General features: G+C 41.2%; 1 protein-coding gene across 1 annotated transcript; it reads right to left on the bottom strand.

The window, feature by feature from the left end:
- Positions 1-560: 560 nt before the first annotated feature.
- angpt2b (angiopoietin 2b) lies at positions 561-14,037 on the bottom strand. The gene is made up of 9 exons (XM_054764002.1): positions 13,698-14,037; positions 10,203-10,358; positions 9,825-9,946; positions 7,797-8,029; positions 6,902-7,026; positions 5,519-5,620; positions 3,526-3,692; positions 2,037-2,167; positions 561-1,511 (listed from the first exon to the last, which is right to left on the bottom strand). Exons 1-9 carry the CDS (start codon positions 14,013-14,015, stop codon positions 1,351-1,353), a joined length of 1,515 nt encoding a protein of 504 aa, XP_054619977.1. The 5' UTR covers positions 14,016-14,037; the 3' UTR covers positions 561-1,350.
- Positions 14,038-17,680: the final 3,643 nt, after the last annotated feature.

Raw genomic sequence — 17,680 nt, 5'->3', positions numbered from 1 at the left:
CCCTTTTTGCCGTTTATTTCCGTCAAATAACCCGTCTAATAAACAGGGATTGGGATAAGTTGAGCGTGTGCTTCATTGGACCTGAACACCACCATTTCATCTGTTGAGACAGTCGGCCAAATCTAGACTTTATTAAAGTCGCTTTGATGGATTCATTCCTCGCTCCCCCACCATTGTGATCTATCGCCTGTCCAGTCCTTGGAGGCTCTAATAAACTTGTTTAGCAACGGGGTCACTGCATGTCAGCAGCGTGTGTGCGGTGTGTATTGTCACCAGTGCTGCATGTGTGATTGTTTGTATCATCTGTATTTCTACACAGTTTACGGTGTAATTATATCACATTTTCATGCTGATAATACTGACTCAGGCTTTAGAACAGTGCCACATTCTTTACAGCAGTTTTACAGTGTGAACATCTGCTTGCATCTTTCCTAATAGAGCAGTAAATCAAAGGCAGTTTAAGCCTGGTTGAGTCCTTCGAAGGTTCAGTGAGGCCTCACACAGAACGTCAATTTGCAGAGAAGACGGCGGATATTTTTACATAATCGGTAAGCTGGAGGTTTCTTTTCTGTGGACAATATCACCAACTGACTGTAATAAACATGTCACTTCTCCAGTTCATTAAGCTGGCTGCTACATCACCAGATGTCAGTCAGACGTGTTGTTTCTGTCCATGATGAACTGAAACAATTAGCAGTCCTTGTCCTCCTGTGTCGCCACGCTCACTGTGCACAGGTGGAAAGCATTTACAAGCTAATAGATACTGCAGGGACCGCTGCTGCTAGGTAATTTATGCCATCAGCTGTGCAAGGCAAGAGTATCAGGCCACCCTATAGCCACGGAAAATACACATGCTATTTTCTTTTTAACTGTCCCAAGATGTTATAACATTTTATCATCTACTATAAATCACACTTGATGTACGTTTTACAAGCTAAATCACTCACAAATTTGAATTTTATGAGAGCCAGGACAGTAAAGAAGTGGGATGTTTCACTCTGTAAAGCCCCTTCGGAAGGGCAGACGTGTTTATTATGGCTGTCATAGTTTTACTGGTATTATAATGATGAAATCACTGATGTCATATTATAAAATGCCATCAAAATCTCAGTGAAAGCTATACCTGTGAACTTTATGTTACAATGTATAATTCAGTTTTGTTATTTCAGTTTCAATATAGACAGTTAATCTACACTGTTTTCTCAGTTGAACCCCTCAAGTCCACTCTCGGGAGGTTATTTGGACCATGTCTCCTTGCCGGGAGTCTTTAAGCGTCTCACACGTTCCAATATTGCGGCGATATCCATTACATTTATCAGGGAGGAACGTCTGACTTAAAATAGCAGTCAATCATAAGTTTGCTGGCCGCACCATCATGGTCGTCATGGTAGCCATCAGATTTGGCCCTTTCCAATAGTACCACTTAATGCCGTTGTAGCGCACCACATTGGATGAGCCGGGGTAATACACACCGTTCAGGTTGGATGGTCCACAAGCCTCAAACCACCAACCTGGGGAAGAAACAGCAAAATTTAGGGATCTAGTCTGACTTATTGGACACAATAAGACACGGCTGACAGTGGCCAATATACTGTACTACTATACTTATATTCCTCCACAAACTAGATGTAACTGATGTCAAGGGAAAATCTGCTGCTGGCTCTAAAACAGATGAGCATGAAGACACGTTTTTTGAGACTAATGAGAGGTAAAATGTAATAAAACTTGCATGCAAGGAGACAAATCAATAAAACCTGAACAGATGGCTTCTAGAAAAAATCTCTGACTATTCATGCTAAAATATAGGAAACCACATATGCAAGGGGAGGTGTGATCTCAATGAAGGGCAGACTCACATGCCGAGACACCCGAGGCTATTTGAATCAGATAATAAGCTTTTGGAGGACATCATTTAGAGTGAAAATAAAAAACTGAGCAGGAAGCAGAAGAAGGATAGTGAAAATGCAAAGAGAGATTCATAGAAATGTTGAAAACAGAGCGACATTGTTAGGTGCATTGCGATGGAATATCCGTACCTCCAGAGGCGAGCTGTGCACACTTGCAGGTGCAGCGGTCGTTATCTCTGTCCTTGGTGCTGAACTGGGTGCCACTGTGGGTCATGCTGTTGGTCCGCCCAGCTGTGCCGCTGAAACCCTCGGTGTGAAGGCTGGGTTGGGGAAAAAAAAGGGAAGGAGGGGTACAATTCACACTATTCATAAAAAAAAACAAGAGAAATGTACTTTCATTTACATTAAAGTCATTGACAGCTCTAAATGTCAGCAAACATAATTGCCTGGTAACGTCTATTATTTTTCATAGGTCATGCGACTCACAGTCCAGTATTCAAAATGTGGTTTGTCGCCAGCTAACATCAATCCAAAACCAAAATCCAAACAAGTTCTCATTATTTCTCCTCCATGCAGCGCTGCTTGGAACAAACTTTCTTAGTCACTCATTTTCATGTGTCATATGCCCATTTCTGTGTGGTTTTGTGTCGTTCTGCGTGGGTCAGCGCTGCTTTGAAGGGTGCAGACGGGGGAGGTCTGGCCTGGCTTCCACCCTGTCATGCCTTCTCATTAGTACAGGACTCTCACCCTGTAAGTTATGTGACCTCCACTACAGCGCAGGGCGAATGTTTGTGATGGGTAATGAATAACCCTCCTCTTGGATTTGTATGTTTCCAGGGAAAGCCAAGAAAGAACGTGTCAAAAAAAGCTATCAGACTACCTCATATGGCCCTTTAGAAAGTATTAATGTGTTAGTTATCAATAATTACATGTTTTCGTCACCTAACTTGTGCATATGAACCCATCTGGTAAACACTAAACTAGTAAAAAATAAGATTTGACAAGTAGCAAGCACATTCACTCAGGTGCTTCGCTTCACACAATACAGCCCCGAGGCAATATTGTGACATAGACTTTTATTGAGCTAATTATGTTGCACAAAATGAACCAAACTGAATTATCTTCACTACCACAGCTCTTGGAAAATGCACCCCCATGTCATCCTTCCGTAAGTACTGTCAGAAACAATCACTTTGAAATGCACGTAAAATCTAAATGCCGCTATTTTGGAGTTCTGATGTCATTTCTGCCTCGGTGCACCCACGCATAATCTTGTGAGTCATTGAAGTATTTGTTTGAGTTGTGGTTTGTCACATCCTGCATTAACTCCCGTGTTAAATTCCAATTACTGTGGGGATATCAAGGGCAGCGGTAACTGAAGTGAGGGAAAATATTTCTAAAAGGTGTTCCCACATGTGTGTGCTTCCTTTTGAATGCCATTCTTAAATTATTTGAGGTTTCAGAAAAGGGGGGGAAAGGATGTAGACTTGTTTCTTATCTTTTGATATACTTTGAACCTCACAAACAGCGTGAAAGGAGCATTTTGAATTGTGCATGTGAATGCGCTTTTCATCATTTAAATCTCACTGTTTAATTGCTTTTGGGATTTTAATGAGTCAAACAATGGCTGTTTGTTTAAAGTGAAGTCATATTAAGGTATTTGCAAAGATTTTCTAACCTGTAGTTACGGTTTTCCCCGTCTACGTAGAAGCGGTCATAGTGCGAGTAGGCCTCATTCCCGTCTTTGTCCTTCAATTGAACATGCAGACTATATTCTCCGGATCTGGTCAGCTTATGGATGATGTCATTTCCCAGCCAATGTTCCCCAGAAGGCTCTCCAAATCCCTGGATCGGCCACAAAGACAAAGAGGAGAAAGAACATGTTTTAATGAGCTCGTGGTTTTGCCAAGGACCTGCCAAGTGTCTTTGCAGTTAATAAGATAATGTAACTAAATTTAGTCACATTTATCATCCCGATGGCAGGAGACTTGGCAAAGTGAAGTAGTCAACTCCAGTGTGGAGGCAGTTGAGGCTCAGATTTGTCTTAATATACTTTCAATGCACACTCTGAGTACTTTAAACAATTACTTTGTGGGTACATTCACTGTAAACTATACACAAGCACAAGTACAGGGTATATCAATGGCAAAATTTGGACATAAAGTCGTCCATTGCCACTTTGCGGTTTGCATTTCGCGGCTTCACTCTATCACGTTTTTTCAAAAATTATGCAGTTTTGAGCTTGAATATGGCCTATTATGCATCCAAAAATGTGCATGTTGAAGCACATTTTACATATTTTTTATGCCTAATTAAGCATTTTCAAGCAGAAACACGGCTAAATAAAGTAAAATAAGGCATTTAGAAAATGCATTCATAGGACGTGTCAGTAATTAAACTGGAATGTTTGGTAGACACACAAATGGCAGACTTGATCGCTGGAACGCGCACGGAAAACACAGGCTACTGTTGCTGTAGTCACCCACGCAAAGCTAAAACTCGACTCTGAACTCAATTAGCAGCAGGAAAATTTAAAAAAAAAACTGTAACCATGAGATACGTGCAAAATGAAAAGACCTATTGTTGCCTTAAATCACAATAATTTATTTTCATACAAGTATAAAGACCTGATGAAACCTACCAGCAAGCAAGCATATGATATGAACAAGGGCCTCGGGGTTCCACAACAATTAGGCTTGAAAAAAAAATTGAACTGAAAAAAGTGGAAGAGCGCTGGAAACAAACAGCTGAATTTTCTTTATTGTGCATTCGAGGTAATCTTTATCAGACCAGAGCTGGATAAAATGTGGTCTGGAAGCAGTATCTGTGCATGTTTATACTGATCTATCTACGTACAGATCTCTGCCACAGCGAGACATTTAAAATTGACATCTTTCTTGTATTTTACATAGAAAAAAATGAAGGAAGTGATCTCCTTGTTTGTTATTTTGAGTTACTTTGTCACACATTGACTGCCGTGATTGGTCTGAATATAGAGTGGATTAGGTATGAGTCAGGTTACATTTATCAAGTGACCTGCAGGCCTAGGCACAACAGTTTAGTGATATTGATTGCAGTCCGTGGGATTAGGAGCAGGGACCAGGATAGAATAATGTGTGCTCTCTGCCATCTACAGGGCCTCTTTGCCTCAACTGGAGCCAAATATTTACCATCCCTTGTAAAAATATTGTTCTTGAAGGATTTGTCATGTTTTTTCTTTCCCTCTGGTCAAAGTCTTCCCCCACCTCTGCTTGCAGACCAAACTGTTGTTGGCGTGGCTAAGAAACTCAATCAAAAAGCTGACCGAGAGCTGTGGCCAGCGGAACTAAATAATCGTAGCCTGTGTGTTTGAGATCATGATGATGGATGCAAAAGTGGAGTTGTGGGTCATTGAGATGCATGTTTTGTGTGTGTATGTTTGGACGTGTGGGAGTCCGACAGCGAGAAGGGAGCAGGAGCAGGTGCAATAACACTGGCAGTGGTAGAAACCACGAGGGCTGCCAAACACAACAACCACAGGTCACCTGGGATCACGCAGTATGGCGGCGATCCCACGCCACTCCACGCTAAACCATATGTGAATAGTTAACGAAACCTCCTGCCCCGTGTCAGAACACTGATCCGTAGCAGCTTTATGAATAATGATGCACCCTACCCTCCGCAGGACCCACCGATTTGTAGTCCTTCCATCCGCGATGGAAATCAACGGAGCCATTTCTGCGATGCTGCAAAACCGTCCACCCCCCTCCTCTGGTCTTCATATCACAGAAAACCTTGAGAAATGAAAGCAAACTATAACATTATTTGATGTAAAAAAATACAGCATGTCAATGTATGTATTTTATTGAACTCCAAAGGAACATATTTTGATGTTAGATTTATTATTTTATAACTCTTGTGACCGCAACATGGACAAAGACGAGGATTGCTGGTAAATATTGCGCAATGGAAAACCGCATGGCTTGTCTCAGGAGTCATGCAGTATGGATGCGGGTATGTGCACAGATACTCTTGGGACTTCAGCGGTTTTTGACATTGAAGAAAATATTTTCAGCATTTTCCCACCATCACTACATCAAGGTTAATAAGACCGAGGACTTTTGTCTTGGAAAAAAGTAAGCAGACTGGTCCTTTGCCTTAATGTGCCCACCACACCATTAAGAACTCTCTGCATATACTGTGTGGGATTATAAATTGCACATTTTGTTCCTCAAATACTCTCTATTTGGCCATCATTGAGTCACCTACGATGAAATGCATACCGTTAAAGCATATATCTTGCAAATCAGCAGTTTCCAGCTACTGGTTCAAAACAAGCTCAAGGAGTTACTAAACTTTTAGAAAGTCGAATGTTTTCATTCACACCAGTGCATGTCGTCTCATTGGAGTACCTTGAATTCATTTTATGTCTCTATATATTATGTGCATTCGAAAATCTAGTGTGTCCATTGGAACACAATGTACATTGTACGAGGCACATGTTTATTGCTTTTGCAAGTGTGTCTGTATCTCATGTTTGCATGTGTGGAAAATATAGCAGAAGTGTATCTGTTTCACTTTATAGAAGCCACCCAGCTTGCCAGGCTCATATGTGGCATAGGCTGAAAGCAGCAATGATTCGGGCCGTAATAGCTTGCATCACTAGGAGTGCACACTGGCCCCTGTTGACAGGAAACACATGGCACAACAACCTAACACCTGGCTGCCTTGCCCACAGGAGTTGAAGCAGTAGAACAGGCATCTTGGTGCCAACTAGCAAGTAAAAGTAATGAATAATAAAAATGCCGCTATCTTGACGACGCCAGCCTGGAATCCTAACCAGACTGAGAGGAGGCCACAGTCGAGTTAGCAAATTCTGTGGCAGTTTTCCTGAGTTCTTCTGTCACACAACCTCAAAATCAAGCCTTCGGGAAGTCATGCTTAATATTTTCACAAAACTGCATGGCGTATTTTCCAAAATATAGTCCATACTAAATATTTTGACACGAGTTCCTGTCACGGACATTTAGGTGACGTTTATCGGAGAAGATGAATGACCTTTAGAGTTGCTCTACCTTGACAGAGTGAGTGGAGTTGGGGAGGCGGATGCTATATATTCCACTTGCTGTTTGTCCCGACTGCAGAATCTCTGCACAGTCCCTGAAAGTTAGCGGCTCCTCCTTGGGTACATTGGAGATTTCTGAAGAAAAAAATACAGTTATGTTTATGTATGCTACTGTAAATGTTCTATTCAATGAATCACAGATTCTGCTCTGGTCGCTGGTGAACATAAGTAACATTTATAAACAGCTGTGGCTGTGGGCAACTTCCTATTATTTTTATTAAGTACACGAGGTGGCTGTAGCTGCATTTGAAGTACAGTCGTCCCTCGCCAATTTGTGGTTCGAATTTCACGGCTTCACTCTATCACTATTGTTAACTAATAAATTATGCTGTTTCGTGGTTGATTAAGGCCTATTATTAGTCTAAATCTATGCATGTTGAAGCTAATTTTACATTTTTTTTTGCCTAAACTAAGCATTTTCAAGCATAAAAATGCTCTGTCACGGTCTGTGTTTGTGCTGCTCAGCTGTTGGTGTGAAACTCATGCATATTCCACTCTGCGTACTGGTCTTTACAATGAAGTCATTATTCCTGGCTGAGCAGTTTTCACTTTGCTCCTATTACAACATCGGTTCTGTTACTGCTGTGTTGTGCATTATGCTTGCTAATTATAATGTGATCAAAGAAAACATTTCCACGTTCTCATGCACTCAAAATCATTATAAAAGTTTTAAAATTTAGTTTTTGTACATGGAATTTTTTAAATTAAAAAAATAAGAGTTTCTTTCCAATTACTGGCAATTTCTAATTGACCACCCATCCTCCCTGACATCCAACTCCCAAGCCATAATTTGAGCATTTACCATATTTGTTCGCTTGTTTAAGTCTCCTTAAAGCCAGTCTTACCATTGCAATGATGGACCAAAGCCAGGAGCTGCCCCACTGTGTCAGTGAGCAAAGCTTGCTGTCTCTGCAGCAACGTGCTGTTGAGAGTTGCGCTGCCCAGTTCGCCCTGGAGCTGGCTGACCAGACGGCTCTGCCTTTGCATCAGCTCCTGCAACTGTTGCTTTTCTCTTTGCAAGCCCTGCAACTCCATCCCATAGCGGGCCTCCAGCGTCAAGAGCCTCTGCTCCAGAAAACTGAACAATGTCACAGGTAAAACCAAGTCATTAGAAGCATATTGTCCATCATTTTGTTCGGTTAGAATAAATAAACAAATTTAAATGGATGAACGATGAGCAATTTAGCAGTGGTCTTTTAATATTCAGGGAAATTGTATAAACATTGTGATTGTAGTTTGCAGGGGTGTGAATCATATAGCGAACAACCCGCAACATTGGAATATGTATGCATGTTGTGACCTCCCTGCCTTTGCACAATATTTCACAGCTGTCTCTCAGTAGGTCTACGAGACGTTTCGAATAACACACACCCTACTATGGTGTGTACAGCCACGGATATATATTTATTTATTCATTTGTATTATAATAAACCAAAGGAGCCATAGGGCAGAACGGGAACAAGCAGTACCAGATGTGTAACAGGTGACAACGTTGGCGGTGGCGTTTGGTGAAAAGATGGAATGATAAACAATCAGCACACAAGCGCAACAAAAACACCCACTATTTTCACGCTGACTGTTGACCGACCTTTCACCCCCCGTGACCAAAAGCTGACCTCATGTTCCTGTGTTCCTAGTGAGAAGAGCAGGAAACCCCTCCTAGCGAGCTTTGCCTTTTTATGCTGCACAGACACACGCACTTCCACATGCTCACACAATTCATATTATATTGTGAGTGCGATGTCTTGGTCAGATTGGATTGGGTTCATGCTGATATTCTTTCCTAGTTGTAACAAAAGGAAATAGTTTGCACGTACAGTACACTCACAGGATAATATAAGAACTATAGAATATAAAAAGCATTCTATTTTCACGAAAGAACATTTTTTCAATAATCTTTGGTTATCATTTGTCATTTTTATTTCTGATCATTTGTTTATTATTTTTAATTTGATGCATAATAAGCGTCAGGCAGACGCTACAGGAGTTTGAAGCCCAGGACCACAAGACTGGCGAACAGCTTTTACCCACAGGCCATCAGGCTTCTTAACGAGGCACTCACACACGCCGCACACGACACACACACACACTCATAATTATTTAATTATTTGTTCATTGGTATTCATGTCTCTTCTGTTCTTGTTGCTTAATTTATTGGTATTAATGTTTCTTATGTTCTTATTTATTTTCTTGTGTTTTCTTTCTTTTTTGGGAGAATGAACAGAACAAGAATTTCATTGCATTCATTGTTCTACGGTGCATATGACAATAAAACTCTTGAATCTTGAATCTAATAATAGCAATAATAATAATAATAATTACTATTATTATTATGAAGATCACATATGACTTGTTATATTGATATTTTGCAGCTGTATGAGAGACGAGAAGCATATAAAACAGTTTTTAGTGTGTTTTTACATAAACATTTAAATAACAGTATGGTCAAAATAATAAAAAGTGAGAATTATTATATTTTTTTTAATCGTTTTAAAAGCTTTTTTATATGAAGCAGAATTTGTGAAATATATTCTTGATTTGCATATCTTTAATCTGTGCAAATGTGCCTTGTCTTTTTGATTTTGCTAATTTGAGACTTTAGCATTTGTTGCATATGACAACAGTTGCTTTCAACAGTTACTCGAGCCATTTCAGATCATTCAGAATATTTAACTGGTGCCGGACATACGGTTTAAAGCGGGCTCCTGTTATGGAAAAGAAAGCATACTAACTAACAACATGACACGATGGCATAATGGACTAAAAGTAGTGTGAGTGCTGGATATCAAAATTCCAACCCTGAATGGCTTCCTTCCGCTGCCAAAAAAGGCTCAAGCTGGATTTATATTTTAAGCACGTCTATGTGTGCTCACCTGTTTTTGTCACCGAGGCGTGAGATCTCCTGAGTCTGCAGGAGAATGTGCTTCTCCAGACGGTTGGTAAAAAGTGAGTACTCCAGCAGCTGAATCTCCAGCCGACTCGTCTGGTTTAATACCTACGGTACATGCAGTGTTTGGAGAGAGATGAGATTAACTGCTATGGTGTACTGTATGTTATAATAGAACATATGGAACATTGTGAAACGTACCCATGATTTAAAATTTGAATTTCACATGGGAACTTGGGCCGCCATGATTTGAGGTTACAGTTGAAACCACACAAAAAAAACAGCGACGCAGATATTTATACAGGATGTAGAAAAATTATGTGCGTCTGTTTTTAGCTAGCTCAAGCCTCCCCAGCGTCCTCACCTGGGTCTCAACATCGGTCAGTTTGCGAGTTTGCTCTGCCGACTGACTGAGGAGGTTGGTTCCCATCTCCAACATGGCGGCAGTGTGAGTGTGCACGGCCGTTCTTTTCATCTCCTCGACACCGGAGCGAACATTCTCCTGGATGAAGTTCTCCAGCTGAAGCAAAACAACGTTGCCTCGTTAATATACCACACATTTGAGCGTGAGGCTTCACACATTATACCAAAAGGGACATATCAGAGGATATCAAGTCTCAAAGGTTTCCATACAGCTAATGAATGGGTAGCTGCATGAATTCAAATGAGACTGCATCCAATGGAAATTGCTCAATATTTTATGAAGTATAAAACAATGACCCAAAGAAGCAAATGGAGATGAATTGGCAATAATATTTTTTGTGGTGTAGTAATTCTTCTCTGTTAGTCCCTTCTGTCCTCTTGCTGTGTCTCTAACCTTTCCTTTTGTTCTTTAAATCCAACTTTTGCAACATGTGAAGTGATGACCAAACGGATTAAAGCCTGCTCTGATGGAAGAACCCAAGATCCTTGTATCGTAATCAGCCAGCCATGTTGTCCAAGTCCAAGCCCTCTTATTAGGGCTTTCTGTAATGGAGCGCCATTCACAAGTCCAGGATTGCACTAATTGCTGCTTTGTAGCCCACTGCACCCTGCACCCACTAAATCACATTTGGGATGAAGCCTAATTCTTTCTTAATGTTTCTAAACGGCACAAATGAAAAAGAAAGAGAGATGCATTTGTATCTTAATTGTCTCGCCATTAGACCCATTTGTTCTCACTTACAATTACCAGGGAGGAGGCACACCATGGTGATTATGAAGGCAACGGTCTGGGACAGAATTGATTTGCCTTTTGGATTTTTACCCGACATAACAAGGTGTATGCATTTGCCTTTTGCATTTTTACACGACATAACAAAGTGTAAGCATTTGCATCTAACACAGGATACCGGTTCAGTGAGGTTAACCTGGCCTCCCTGATCGCTGCAAAATATGTCGACATTTGCATAAGCGGGAGAGACTATTAAAAGCAAAAACAAAAACAAGCTCACTTCCCTTCTGTTGCGGTTGCCCCACCCACCCCTCAACCCGTCAAGGCAGCAGAGAGAGTGAGTAAAAGAGGACCAGGCGGGAGGTCACGTTGGGGGCTTGAACAAAAAAGAAAACAAACTTGACTTCCCTCTTAGAAAACTCCTGAGAAGGAATTTGGGAAATTAATCCAGTCCCCTTGCACTCGTTCACTTTGTGGAGGATATGCGCTGTTAGGTTTGTGTGTGCTGAGGGGTTCTTTCAAATAGTCTTGGTTAGATGGTCCACAGTAAGGGTCATAGCGTCCCAGGGGAGCTTTGAGTGGTATCCCACAGATCTGTTGCAGAAACACAGGCACACACATGCCTCTAGCATTTGGGTAGTTGATACGCTGCATTTGTACCAAGTTCTACTTTAGTTCATCCTATTAAGGAGCAGACAGAATCCCAGCACCGCAATGCAGGACATACAACATTCCGTTTTTTTTAAAAGTTTTTTTCTCAGAATGTACTGTAAACTTTGTTGTCGAAAGTCACATTTTGTGAGTTGTACAGTTGTGTTAAAGTGCACGGAACTTTTAAGAATATCATTTTAAAGAAATGCGTACCATACCAAACTGAAGTGAATGCATGTCTTTAAAAGGGCTCTGTGGGGTTCTAAAACAGCTTTGCAGACTTGTTTAATGGGCATTACACCACCATGCACATTCTTAAGAAGGCTGTCTATGTTATCCTTTACGTATCCCCTGGTGGGGATTACCAGTTGACTGACTGGAGGTGGTTTTATGGGGAATGTTTTGCATCTATAAGGAATTAAACTACTATATATACATGCATGGTATAAAATGCTTGTGTATTCTATAGTTTAGCCATGTTATCTGCACAAAGCACATAAAGAACAAGCGCTTCACCTCGGTCTTTCGCCATCTCTCAGACTCTCATGCATACTGTGTGGCCTCAAGGGGGATGCTTGGCCTGGTAGGTTGGTCCTCGGTTCACAGACTTGAGCTTCAGACAGAGTGTGCACATGGGAATTTGGAGAGTGTTTTTTTACGTATGTGTTTGTGGATGCTGGCCATGAGGAGAGAAAAAGAGTATAGGAAATCTGGTGGCTGACAAGTCAAGGTGCGGGCTAAAAGGACTTATTATCTCTGAAGTGCATGTGAGGGCTGGGAGAGAATGCAAAGAAAAAATATTGTTTTGGTCAGGGTAGTTAGCTTTGGTATTCATAATATTCTATTTTAAAATTCTGAAATATGATAACGCTTGCTCCCGGGCCAGCAAATGAATGGTTGAGGGATTAATGCATAAATATTGACAGTGCTACAGACAAGAATGGAGAGACGGGTGGAGAGGAATGGCGTCTATCCGGCACAATAGGCCAATGCTGTGCTCTGTGCTCTGATGACCTGAGCAACGCAAACACTATTGTGCACCAACTTTTAATCGCATCGCTTCGTTTGAGTCATAATCCAGGCTAAATAGAACCACACTTCCCAAACACCAAGCGAGAGGATGTGCAATCTATGCCTCCCACAGATAAACACTCATTCCAATAAACACCATTATGTCACATTTCTGTGGGAGCCAAGTTAAGCTCATTCAACTTTGGCTGAAGAGGTGCTAAAACATGAGTCAAGATTGCTGTTTATTTGTTGCCCGTGGCGGTTAAATACTGATTTAAAAGGCTTAACAGTGTGAGGACATATTTGGCACCATATCATATCAGCAGGCTTGTCTTTCTTCGCTTCCATGCAACAGGGATTTCTTTCTGACATCCAAGGGCTCTTGAATGAAGAGACACGCATGCATACACCAGACATTGACACTGAGCCAGACATGCGTGCAGTGAGCTTCCAGGAAGTCTCAGTTAAACCCGGAACTTATCAATAATCACAGTTTGTCTACAGATGTTGTCATCTTTGGATTTATTGGGGTTATTTTCCTGGGGTCTTTTGAAGCTCTGCATACTAAAATAGATCATATAAAAACAAGAGCACTGAGAATTCGCAGACCACCGCAAAGATTCAAACATTTGTCACAAGAGAAAGCTGTAAATTTAAAACTACAATCAGGATTTCGATCTGGCATTGCATCTGACAACAAGGCAGACAATGCATCACATAAACAACCTGATTTCATTCTAACATGGTGAATTAACTGATCCATGACATGATATCATCTTTTAAAATTGCATTCATGATAAATGATCAGCTAAATAATAAGAATAATAATGACGATTAGGATTTATATAGGGCCATTCAAGGGTCTCAAGGACTTTGGCAAGTCAGATTCTGACCCAAATTTAATGTGGAAATCGTCCAACACATTTGAATAAATATATACAATACATCAAACCAAGCCAAAAAGTTGCACAGAAAACATAAATAAGTCATTTAAATATAAATAAGCCATGCATTGTTATGTGTTAACAGATCAAGCAACTTTACCTTCTGCAGCCACTGGGTGTTATTCTCCATGGCAGTCTCCAGACGCTCCAGTTTCCTCTCCTGCCAGGAGGACCTGTCCTTCTGGGTCCTGCCGAGAGTGGACTGACTCACACCAGATTTGACCTTGGCTGGGGAGTCCCCCTGGAGAGTGTTAGAGAACTCAAAGTTCTTCGGTGGCTGGCAATGTTCTACCTCAGGGAGGATGAAGGTGTAGCTGCAGGGGCCGTGCTGCACCTGGTGCTGCTGGCGCTCCAAGCCCATTACGCAGGCTGCCAGGTGGGCCAGGTAGGCCAGCGTCAGGCCCAGCAAGCAGCCCATCTCAGGTTGGAGAGGAGGGAATACGGTTTATACTCTTCAGAAAGCAAACGTGTCAAGCGTGTTTTTGCTTCCGTCTTTGTCAACTAAAACTTTCTCTTCTGCTCTTCTGGTAGCTCTTCCATCCAGAGGCCTTCGTTCCTTCTCCCGCTTTTCCACACGAGGATGCATTCTAACTCCAGTGCTCAGCATCCAAATCCATCTGGAAACAACGGTGGTGTAAGTTGCTGTGCCCAGCTGCTGCTGCCCATGTGCTCCGTAAAAGAATCAAGATGAAGTCAGGCGTGAACCTTAAGATCTTTTTAGAGAAACGTTCTGAAAATGATGAGAGGGATGTTTCTCTCACTCAGTGACCCTTCCCTCTGGTACTTTCACCCTCTTACACCACTCCAGTTTGCAAGAGTTAAAACAAGGCACACATGTTGCTCTCCAGCGGAGCTCAAGTAGGAACTTTCTCTGGCAACTTTTTGCCTCCTCCCACTCACTCCCTTGCCCTTTCTTTCTTTTTGCTGTTATACACGCAGAAAAAGTTCTGTCAATAGTTTAGAAAAGTTTGCCGAGTAGATTTGCTTTGTTAACAAGCATTTCACCCATGACAGCAGGGGTTTGTGTAGCACAGAATAACCTGCAGTTGGGGCGATGCTCTGAAAAAACTAATTTCTGAAGCATATGTAGCGGTTTTCTGCTCATTGTAAGCATTTTGGTTCCCTCAGTTTGTCTTTATTTTGCTCAAGCTGTCCCGTCTCACACTTTGACAAGCCATGCATTCAAGTAATACACAGCAAGACATTTGGGGGAATGAGGTGCCTTGCTCAAGGGCAACTCAGACATGATTGGGGTTTGGTGGTCAGGGGGATCACACTTGGTGGCCTTGGATTATATGCTGCAATGTTTTCTACTAAAATACTGTTTTATGGATTATGCTCCTTCGACAACAAATCCAATAGAAAGCCAACATGAAAATGTATTTTGGTGATAGTGCTACAAGAAAACTCCCTTCTAACAACAAGAACCTTGGAAAATAACCTTGGTTATGCAATGTTTTGTATTCTCTTTGTGGGTGTTGTTGCCATGGTGATGCATATCTGCTGTATGGATTTTAGCAGTAACTTATTTTGGAGCATTAAAGCAAGTAGCCGGTTTGTTTTACTATGGTTAAATATCAACAAGCTGTTTCCTGATACACAGTTTACAAGAAAGGAAGTTGCTCGTCAAACATCATGCTTTTTGCACCCTATTCCCAAAGAACTAACAAACACACTTTGCTCTTTCTAATGATAATTACACATTAGATGACAAGGGTACAGTATGGAAGTTTCCATATACTGTATTTCTAGTCATGCTCTGCACAGGCCACCTCTCAAGCATGGTCAGCATTCCACACTGCCATCGCTGTGTGGATGCTTAATGACCCAGGCACTTTGAAACCCAGTGTGCGGCCACATCATCAACTGCAGTATGTGGCAACAAGCATGACGTGACCATCTCCCAGCACAACATGGTTTGAATATTGATGTGGTGCATTCATATATCTCTCCATAGACATTGATTAAACATCGTATAATTGAATTCACATCACGTCCCTCTGACGGCAGCAAGAAAAGCTGATAATATAAACAATATTCTTGCCAGGTATAATAATCAAGTGTGACTTTTAAGTATGTTGCCAAAAATCTGGAAAGTTGGATATGACCATTACAAGATGATTGGAGAAGAAGAAGAAAAAAAACATTCCCACACAGATGATTTATGTGCATTCACGTTTGAAACACATGAGTTCTTTCAGCATGCATGGAATAAGATTAATAAATAGGACACCACATATTTACATTGCGATATGCAGACGGAACAGTTTGGACTGCATAATTTTCACGTGTATATAGGCTGAGAAAAAGAAAATGACCAAATTAGTTATTATAAGTTTTTTTGCTTATCCATAAGAGTATAATTTACATAATGCACCAGGATGAAGACCGCTTCTCTCTGTGGTTTTGTTTGATCATCTAAATTTCTCACGTCTCTATCGTTTGTCACCATAGGCGACCCCCATGGGAAAGGTCTGGAGATTGTCAGGAACTAAAAATTCATGGTCACAGACGACCACAGTGTATTCCATTGGACATCATTCGGATTGTCTCATGCATTTCAAGCCACAGTGGATGGAAGCACAATTAAAGTGTATTTCTCCCACCTAGAGGGGAAGCTGGTGAATTACAGTTTTATCAACTATTACACCAAACTGGAGGGGGGGATACAATTTTTTGCCCATGCTGAGATCTGAAGCACTCTTATAAGCACACTGTGGTCTGCATACTAAAAAAAATGATATGACAGACACAGTAAATCCAATGTATCCCAGTGGGATATAAATTTTCACTATTCTGGGCCAATCTGTTGTTTTTCAAATGAAGTGGGAGGGAATATCGGCCTGTGGTACAGCAGTGGGACCCATGCCTCCACACCACAACGTAAACTTTCCTCCTAGGAATGCAAGATAGAACAAGATTGCCCTGGATTGCTCTTAAAATGTTCTTATTTGAGTAATCCAACACCCTTCCACTACTACTCAACCTTTGACCATTTGTTTGTTTGCACCAACAATTGGTGGTATTAATAATAATAATAATTATTATTATTATTATAGTAGTGTAGTTTTACTGTTACACAGAACAAGGCAACTCAGCAACAGAAAGCCCAGGGGGGTTTTCTGATGAGAAAACAAAGTTTGGCTCCACTGATTTGAGCTAGAAATAAGATGAACTTGGATGAACTGAACCTTACAAACCCAAAGAGTGAATGCTCATTAAAGAGAACACAAGGCAACTAAACTCATGATGCGTTCAGGCCCCCTGGGGTCCAATCAAGGTGTGTGAGGATGACACAAGTGAAGAAGTCCAAAACAAACAAAGCTTGATGTTCAGAGCCAAGAGACGGGAATCGTGTCTGAACTCAAATGGTTAGCAGTTTCCCTGTGAACTCTTCTGACTGCCTAGAAAATGGCATGCTTCACCTCCATGGCAACCAAACAAACAGAATAGTTACTGTTACTCTGACTTCTGACCGCCAATCAACACAATAGCCTATTACAAAGAAGACTAACTTGGAATTCTAAAAGTAATATCGACAACAAAACAAGAGCAGTTGCATCTACAATACAACGGAAACAAAAGGCTATGTTTACATTGACACTGTCACATTAATTCAACAATGTTGGCAACTACGTGTGTAGAGCAGTGAGTTTGCATCATATAGACGGCCTGGTTCCTTCAAGTTGCCGACAATGTATAAGACAACAAGACATGTTGGAAGCAGTCAAGGGAAAATGGAAATGAGAAAAGCACACTTTTCATGTGGCTGCAGTTCATACCACCTTTGGCCCTTTAGTGTGTCTGTTTCCATTCTTTTTAGCAGGTGCCCCAATGCACTGAAACTATGAAAGCCTTTAATGTCCTACATATGTGATTTCAAACGACAGGGCTGTATGTTAATGATTAGGAGGCACTTTGCTTGTTGTGCGCAGAGATTAGGTAATACAAAGTATTTTATGGACTAAACACATATTGGAAGCAGCTGCCTTTCACTGCCTGTCGCCAGTGGCTTCATTAAACATTTACTGTTCATCTCATTTGCTACCAAGAAAATACTTACAGAAATGTACTGTACACTTG

This window comes from Dunckerocampus dactyliophorus, chromosome 20 (assembly GCF_027744805.1).
Source record: "Dunckerocampus dactyliophorus isolate RoL2022-P2 chromosome 20, RoL_Ddac_1.1, whole genome shotgun sequence".
NCBI lineage: Eukaryota > Metazoa > Chordata > Actinopteri > Syngnathiformes > Syngnathidae > Dunckerocampus > Dunckerocampus dactyliophorus.
This window is presented reverse-complemented; position numbering and strand designations above follow the sequence as displayed.

What these genes read in the sequence shown, in the direction of transcription:
- angpt2b (XM_054764002.1), bottom strand. Translation starts at nt 14,015, where the DNA reads ATGGGCTGCTTGCTGGGCCTGACGCTGGCCTACCTGGCCCACCTGGCA. An exon ending in ACACCCAGTGGCTGCAGAAG is followed by an intron (nt 10,359 to 13,697) that starts GTAAAGTTGCTT and finishes GTTTTGCTTCAG; the next exon opens with CTGGAGAACTTCATCCAGGA. An exon ending in GGGGAAAACCGTAACTACAG is followed by an intron (nt 2,168 to 3,525) that starts GTTAGAAAATCT and finishes TCCCCAACCCAG; the next exon opens with CCTTCACACCGAGGGTTTCA.